General features: G+C 36.4%; 2 protein-coding genes across 2 annotated transcripts; one reads left to right on the top strand and one right to left on the bottom strand.

Moving 5' to 3' along the window:
- Positions 1-586: 586 nt before the first annotated feature.
- On the bottom strand, positions 587-5,303 carry TRIADDRAFT_55419 (uncharacterized protein; the record flags this gene model as incomplete). Its single annotated transcript, XM_002111380.1, has 7 exons — positions 587-785; positions 875-1,068; positions 1,221-1,284; positions 1,414-1,981; positions 2,177-2,380; positions 4,931-5,153; positions 5,283-5,303. The coding sequence occupies 7 exons, from the start codon at positions 5,301-5,303 to the stop codon at positions 587-589; spliced, it is 1,473 nt and encodes a 490-aa protein (XP_002111416.1).
- Positions 5,304-6,576: 1,273 nt separating this feature from the next.
- TRIADDRAFT_55418 (uncharacterized protein) lies at positions 6,577-8,760 on the top strand (the record flags this gene model as incomplete). The annotated part of the gene is made up of 6 exons (XM_002111883.1): positions 6,577-6,607; positions 6,763-6,849; positions 7,108-7,173; positions 7,490-7,573; positions 7,723-7,845; positions 8,192-8,760. The coding sequence occupies 6 exons, from the start codon at positions 6,577-6,579 to the stop codon at positions 8,758-8,760; spliced, it is 960 nt and encodes a 319-aa protein (XP_002111919.1).

Genomic DNA, 8,760 nt, shown 5'->3' with positions numbered 1-8,760 from the left:
ATTACATTAATCTTATTTTAAAATTATTTGAACACTACTCCACCTTATTGCTTTTCCTTGTTTATCACGAATGTATCGACGATAAAACTCTGCCTAATATAATTTAGTACATTTACAAGGTAGCCTAGGTTCAATATTAGGCATTTCAACAAATACCATAATGCCTTGGAAACGTCTTTCTATCAAGTTATTTTCATACAACTAATACCCTTATTCACCTTAAATACTGTATGAATTAAATTTAGCTCGATCGATTGACGCCCGCCAATGTCTAATCTCTGTAAGACACCCAACAGCATACGATGTATTATGTTGCAAAGACAGTAACTTCTTTAAAATATGCAAAACCGTAAATAAACTTTTCGTAAGATCGAGTTTAAAACAATTTACATTTATAATACACGCCAATAATAGCCTATAACGCCAGACGAATGCCGCTGCATTGTTTGTGAAGCAGTCTTAGTTTGCAAGGCTTTAAGAATAAATATAAAATCGGTGCTGGCCGCGCTGACTAACGGTAGTTAATCTTTCGAGATTTCTAGCTAACCTTTTTCTATTAGTCATTTAATCCAAAATTTTGATAAATTTAATATAAAGTGCGTAAACTTATTAAAACAGAGCAAAATAGATACGAAATAGTCACCTTTAATGTCTTTTTACGCTTCCAACAATCAGGAAAATTTTTCTTGTGTTCTTCAGCTAGAATTCTTGCCTTTTCGGCGTATTGCTGTCTTTCTGTCGTCTCCATTGATTTCCATTTATCACCTAAAATAACGCTTATGGCCCTGAAAAAACGGTAATCGATTAATATTTAATCTGCCTGCAGCGCAACGTCCATTAGGCAATAAAATATGATAATGCTAAAAATTGATACCTATTATCCTTGCCAGGATGTGCTTGAGTAATTTCTACTCGATACTTTTTGGCGAATAGCATGAATGCGTTCATAGGTCGTTTTGCACGATCTGATTGCATCCGACTTTGCTGGTTAGAGCTATTGCTACCGTTATCGCTTCCATTGCTTTTCTTGGAAGGAGAACCCATAGGCGACTCATCCGATTTATATTTCTGGTAAAGCATAGGTATAACATGACTATTATTAATATTCGATAACAAATAATACGAATTGCATGCGTAGCTGTTTCATACCATCAAAATATAAAGCACATACACACACAAATAAAAAAATAAACATTAGCTATAGCGTATAAGTTCCGTACTTTCGCCATCCCCATCCGACTTAACGTTAAAGCAGCAGAAGAGTCCATTGCCGTTAAATTTAATCTACAAGAAAAGTAAGTATATAAAGGATATCATTCAACAAGAAAGCTAACATTTGATTAAAGCATCGTGAATTATGCTACATATTTAAATTAAATAAATGTACAAAGGTGGTTAAATGTATATACGCACTTATCGAACTTGAAAGCTTCAGCATTTGATGGAGGCGGTATACAAACATCATTGATTTTCAAGAATTTGCTATTAATTCCATATTGTGAATTGGTTAATTCCGGACAAAATGATGACCAGCCTTTTTCTTTTACATAAAAAGGATGGTCTGCTAGGCATCTAGCAGCTATTCGCGGCTGACCATTGACAGTTGATGAGAATCGCATAATTAATAAATTTTTTCTTTTTCGTTTATCTGAATTGCCTTTAATCTCCTTTACTTCCATAAGCTTCAACCCGAACGGTGCATAAGTTGTAGGCCCCTCTATCTGGCCCAATTGCCTCACTAGCTTATCGTTTTTACCTAATTCTTCAGCAGCGATCCATGATACTTGTTGATTAGATGCTGAAAATTTAATTTTAGTGCCCTTCATGAAGCACAACCAAGACGGAGTAATGGAAGCATGATCGCCACCAAATTCTCCCTTTGATTCCATTGCTTCTTTTCGAATAATTTGACCACTCCCTAATAGATTATAATCACTATTACCTCTCCTTTTTAATTGATCTTCAAGGGTATTTATTTGATCTACAAATAATAGTAAGCTTTTTAAAAAAATAGTGATATCCATTGTATGTGTCAATTACAGTCGATAATGATTGAATAATCCCACTCTACAGTCCGCTATCATCACTGCACTAGTTATGATTTACTTGTAACTGACAACAAATTCCGATCGAAGATAAAGGAATCGGTTGTTGATTAATTAAAATAGGTAAGCACCTCGATTTTTGGCAGCATTTTGGTAGGTAGCTTGCATCAACGGGCTTTGCGGACTAGTAGCGATGATTGCCAAATCGGTTAGCCAACTTAGATTATTAGGACTTGGTAAAGGATTGTTGATACCAGTGGAATAATGAGAACAGATGTCCAGAGCAGGTGGAATGATTCTGGACTTTTTAGATTTCATATCACTTCCGATATCGCCTGTTGTCATTGATGATGATACAGAGTAATTAGCAACATTGATAACATAATTACGATCAAATTTGATCACAATCCATTTTTTGAGTTGCACTTTTTTTCTTCTAATTAATTTGATAATGACACTAGGAAGATAATGGATGAAAGTTCAAAATGAACCAGTACAAGGTGTGTGATATTTATTATATCGTATCCACTGTAACATAATGACTACTTTGTTGTTGTTCTACTCTTCTGTTGGTCAGGTATGCCTCAAGAAGATATCAAGTCTACCATAATTGCAAGTACTGATGCAGTTAATTGGTTAAATTTGGGCAAAGATTATGGCATTTCACATACCAAGATGACGCATAAAACATAAGTTATTAAACAAACAAACAACTTGGTGGCAGTTAGCCTGATCAATCATGTCTTGATTACTCTTAGAGTCTCTCTAACATGCGTGTAAACATAGCCCAAGATAGCATTGGTCAAGTACGATTGTCATCAGTGGGTATAATCCATCAATAAACAAGATCCTAAATGCAATTAAGTTACTGCACGGTGTGTTGACATTCAACTAATATTACATATTGGTAGGTATTAATCATTTATAACTGGTACGACTACTGTATGCATTAATGGTCTGATGCCAGCTATTGATGGTACTTTTACTTTTAACCTATCCGCCTACAAGATCTCGGAGTTCTTCTTATCCGCCCCTACGCAAGATGTATTCCTAGTCTATTACTGAAGTAGTAAATCAAAGAAGGAGGTGTGATGGTAGACAGTCCTGTGCTTTACTGTCGGTTAAGCATAAAGCAGTACGGGCTGCATACACCGTATACTCCTCCAAAGTCTATCGAAAGGTATGGACTGGACTAAATCAATGTTGGGCATTTTGATAGCGATACTTGTTCATATCAATGTATCGGCGGCACATCAACGGCAGTGTCGACAGCCGCCTAGACGACCGGACTATGACCAACGGTAAACAACAACGTACTTGTGTTAAGTTAAGAGTGAAATTTTCTTTGGACTTGTACCATGTTGAAGGTTGACTTTCACGTAACGGCTTTTCGATTCTTTAGGCTAAAATAAATATAGTAAGCTAAAGTCGCCCACATCGACTTAGAATTGTTTTTAACGTTAACAAGAGCAGTTGTAAAATACCATCAGTGTAGACATAGATATCGGCCATTCAACGACAAAAAGTGTTTTTGATAGTCGTACACTATGTACCGTAGAGTAGAGAGAATGAAAAGGATCTTTGGAAAGGAAAAAAACTACTCCTGTCCTGTAGACTGTATACTGTATGCAGTGTACAGCAGAGGAAAATTTCGAGTAAAATTGATCATAATTTGCATCATTCATGTAGCAAGGTAAAATGAATACCTAGATGCATGATGACAATTAAAGCATCACCATATCGAACGATAGTGATAGGGGTGTAGACTTATGAGTGCACGATTGGCATTATACTGCAGCCCAGGAATAATTGATGCATCTAGGCTACGTTCAAGTTCATTCAGTGAATGTGGATTGCGTACCACATGCTGCTCTGCTTTGTTGCGTCTAGATCATACGCATACAGTACAGTAGGCGTACGGTGTTTTTATCACTGTCTGCTAGCCCTTCATAAAGGTAAGTAAAAGATAGGGTAAAAAGAAAAGCGTTGATCGTAGTCTAGCCGATCTTGCAGTATATGACTACCCTATCGCAGTCGATAGACAGAGACTATAGAGATTTCTATCAACGTCTATCACGAGCTGGATGTCGATTTATTTCACTGTGTGACTGTTGAGCAGTTCAGTACTTTACACTGTAGAGCAAATTCATCGACCCTCTTATTGAATACTATACTGTACAGTAGAAACAGTACTGATAGCGTGTATAGTACTGTATATGCCTAGAAAAAACCTTATAATGCACCGTAGTCAACTGTACTGGAGAGTGTACTGTACAGTACGTTAATTGAATTTCAACGTGACGTGGTACTGTACAGTACGTGCTACTGTACTGTAACGTCCAACATGAAAAGAGAATATGGCATAAGCAATGACGGAAAAATTGAGAAAAAAATTACACTGCCATTTCATTGTCATTTTATCGTCAAATACTTGCAAATGAAATTCTATCTTCTAAGATTGTATCAAAAATGCTGTACTGGCCACAGTACTACTCAAGCTTACAAAACAACATTCATGGGTGATGAAAATTCAATTCAATACCAACACGGTAGAAACATGCTATCACGGTACCAACTAGTAGCAAGGCAAACAACAACAAAAAAAAGCACTTTTGCTAAATCCATCCGTCAATTTTGAAAATAGTCAAAATAAATAAAATTTCATCCTGACCTGGGCAAAAGAGTATCACAACGTCATTGATCATAATAGAATAAATTTGAAGCATGAATAATGCAAAATATGGGGTATACAACAGCTGCAATAGTTTGAATGAACTTCACAGTTGTCCATATGATACATTTCACTACAGTTAATGTTGTTTTTCTGCCGTCAAGAGCTGTGCGTTTACTTTTGCCTGCTATCAATACAAGCCCTATAAGCTTACCTAGTCCATAAAACGATACTGTCGTATCTGATCGGCTAGTTCCACTATTGAGCAAGTCTGCTATATTGGATGTATCCTTACTTTGTGTTATGCCAAAGTCTACATCATGTTGAAGCGGCGTATCCGACGACAGTAGGTATGGATCATCACTTTTCACACGACCCATTTTAGCGTCGTAGCCGATTGAATGAAAATTAGACGGTTGTGCAAATTTTCCCAGATTCTATCAAGATTAAAAGAATTTGAACATGATGGCATTAAACTATGCTTAACGAGCAAAGTCCTTCATTATTTTCGCATAAAAATGCGGCAATCAGTTGTGCATATTTCCAATGGAAATTCAACACCTTACCTTCGTCGCATCTTCCGCCATTTTGAATCTTTATGGACTGTCTTGTTTTTTCCTTTCGTTACATGATCTGTTGTTGTGCGAGTGCAACACAGCGGAAACATCCCGTCCTGTACTATACACTACTATACGATATAGTACGCGTCAGCTACAAAAGAGTATAGTAGAGTACAGTCTCTTTTTATCATACTGTACTGTATCTTACAGTACTATATACTGTAGACTCACAACGCCAACGCGCTCAAAAAGTCACCACATAAGATTAGACTAGTGGCTAGCCACTCACCCAGCAGTCTCCCTGTGTACAGTAAAGTACTGTACAGTACAGTACAGTACTGTACAAAGCTGACCAGCAGGCTGTGCTGTGGAAAAACTTGTGCAGCACTGTACTGTACAGTGTACAGTCTACTGTCTACTGTAGTGTACAAGTTCTTGACAATCAGGTCTGTGTATGCGCTAGTCTTTTGTTTACGGAACTGCCAGAAAAACACAAGACAATAATGTAGCGCTGCACTGCTGCAGTACTACAAAGGTCCATGATTCTCTGAATCGTTTTTTTCTACTTTTAGTCATTGGACTCATAACTGTTACGTTCGTGGAATCGGTAGTAGGTTTCATTAGCAAATACGGTACAGTACTACTGTACAGTACTGTACATCTACCGTATACTGTACTGTACTGTGCGGTAGCGTAGAACAATAACCACACTAGCCACATACAGTACAGTACTGTGGGAACTCTCTGGTGCACAGTGTACAGTACGTTGTACTGTACTGTAGGCAAATTCTTGTACTGTACGGTACAGTACTGTACAGTACATACCGCACTGTCCGTACTGTACATTGTACACTGTACAGTACAGTACTGTACGCTATTGGGCTACCCTAGCCCAGTAAAGTGTACTGTAGCAGTACTGTAGACTTGCAACCAAATTGAAAACCAACCGATGCGAGCAAATCCCAAATTGGGGCTGTGGTGGATCTTCATTCAAACACTATACAGAATAGGATGACAAATTAATAAGGTATCAGCAATATTATAAATGACAGTTGCATTTTAATGCACGCAACATCGCTCATGATCGCTGACCCTAAAGTTAACCTACGTGTGGAATGCAGTATTCGTTGAGAAATCTCCGAAGATGGTTTGACTTGAGGCAGTTGAAATAAGATCAAGCAGGCACAGCTCTTCTTCAATTCGATACGCGTCACTTGCAAAAAAAAACAAAAATACAAAACAATATTTGATCATCTGTACGTGCAGAGTACTCTAAACGTGTCAATACAAAGTGAAATTCATGATTGGAGCTCAGTACTACAATCTAAGAGGTAAGCTGATCATCGATGATGAATAGCTTGTAGCAGAATAATAGTAATATATATAGGCAATATATACTGTAATTAAGATTCAACTACTGTTACTGTAAGACACTGATTACATTCTACGATTATTGACTAGTATTCTTTCCTTGTAATACCATTAGATTGCCGTTGCTTTCTATGTGGTAATGTTGGCCACGTTAGTGCCTATTGTCCATTTGAAGACGACTTATTCAACAAAATTGCTTCTGGTATCTCATTATTGTTCAATGATATCGCTAGTGTTTCGGTGATACGATGGATAAAATAAAATTTGGCGTACAGTACAACCGTCTATCATGAATCAGTATCTTGTTGCTTTCGTATTGTTACGATGTACACATACTTAAATCTATTTGCCTATACATTAACTCAACTAGTCCAACTTAAAGTGACAGTAGTGTAGCGTTATCACTTGTTATGATAGAGTATCATTAACCTAATGATCAAATTATAATTATTAAATGTAGCTCCGGCTTGTTATAAATGTGGTTTAACAAATCACTCTTCTATCAATTGTCCAAATTATACGGAAGGTTAGAGACTTCTCAACATACGTATATTGTAGTGCCTTAATGACAACTAATTTTTTTAATAATAGATATACTCTTAGGTAGTAGTCCTTGTAGATACACTACTTAAGGTACTACAGCGTAGTTTACTTACGCAACTGGGTTTGAATTTTAAACACTTAAAACATTCCAATTTATTTACACAATACATTCATATCTCATCACAATTTTATTCCTACATACGCGTAAAAATGAGACACATTCCAGGTCTAAAAAAGCATACGCTTGGATAAATATACTATAGTAGTTGTTGAACTTGGTTGCTCTTATACTATCATAGATCGGCGCTGTTATAAATGCCATAAAGTAGGCCACTTAGCGAGCCACTGTACAGAACCGAGAAGAAACACCTATCTTCAAGATGGTAAGAATCGAAATCTTTGCAATGCCCATAAATCTGTAGTGCTGTAGGCTGGTAGTTGATTCCGGATTTGTAGAGGCGTAGATAGTAGTGAATCTCATTGCATCTTTATCTTACTTTTTGAAATATCGTTTGTCTGGTAATATTTGCAGGTCAATATTATAGCTGCAACGGAGCTAGCCATTTAGGAGAAAAATGCAAAGACCAAAAAGGAGATACGTATCTTCAAAATTGCAAGAACAGAAATGTTACTATTACTTCTAAATCTTTAATGGGTTAGTACCGTATATTAATTTCAGATCTACAGAAGGATATAAGCTTGCATGCTATATATAGCAATTAATTATTTTTACTAATTGTAAACCTTAGACCTCTTAATATCATTTTTATAAATGTAATAACATTGCTTACATTATAAAATGTAAAGAGCTGAAAGATCCAAACTTTCTAAATTGTTCATAAACTTTCATTTCTGAATTTTATTATCTGTCCTATAAACTACAGTATTTCTTAACCGGCGAAAATAATAAGTCATAATTTGCCAGATGATCAATATGAAAAGTTCACTCTTTTTCATAACTTAATGTATCATCATCTATTTTGTACATTACTAAATGATAGAAAAATTATCTCCGCAACATGAAAAAAATGAGGAGGTAACACCACAAACTGGAAATAATCTAGAAACGATATACAAGAAAATTGACGACAATGCACAAACTAACAAATCGGAGGAACTGCTTCGTGAAGAAAACCTTCACAAAAGACCTCGACTGGAAAGAGAAGTGCATGACAAATTGCAAACTGATAGAATGTATAATAATAACTTATATACACACGCAGATGAAAGTACGTGTTTTAAGCCAATACTGATTGCAGAAGATACGTTATTAAGCCATAAACCCGTAACCGAGCAAGTACTTGATAAACCAATGACGCATGGTAAGGCGATCAATAATCGAAACAATGGCTTAAATTATGAGAATTTGCAAGGCACCAAGGCTGGAATAAATAAGTTAACGCGTATCACAGAAAGTAGCATTTCGAAAAAGGTTGATGAGGATGTACAATGTTATCGCTGTAAAGGCCGAGGACATTACGCTCGCGATTGCCGGAATATAGTGTGTTACCGTTGTGGAAGTCGAGGACACTACGCCTACACTTGCAAAAGTTTGGTTTTTAAGAAGTGA

The sequence above is a fragment of the Trichoplax adhaerens genome, genomic scaffold (assembly GCF_000150275.1).
Source record: "Trichoplax adhaerens TRIADscaffold_4 genomic scaffold, whole genome shotgun sequence".
Taxonomy (NCBI): domain Eukaryota; kingdom Metazoa; phylum Placozoa; class Uniplacotomia; order Trichoplacea; family Trichoplacidae; genus Trichoplax; species Trichoplax adhaerens.
The sequence above is the reverse complement of the archived record's forward strand: the minus strand, read 5'-3'. Positions and strand labels throughout refer to the sequence as shown.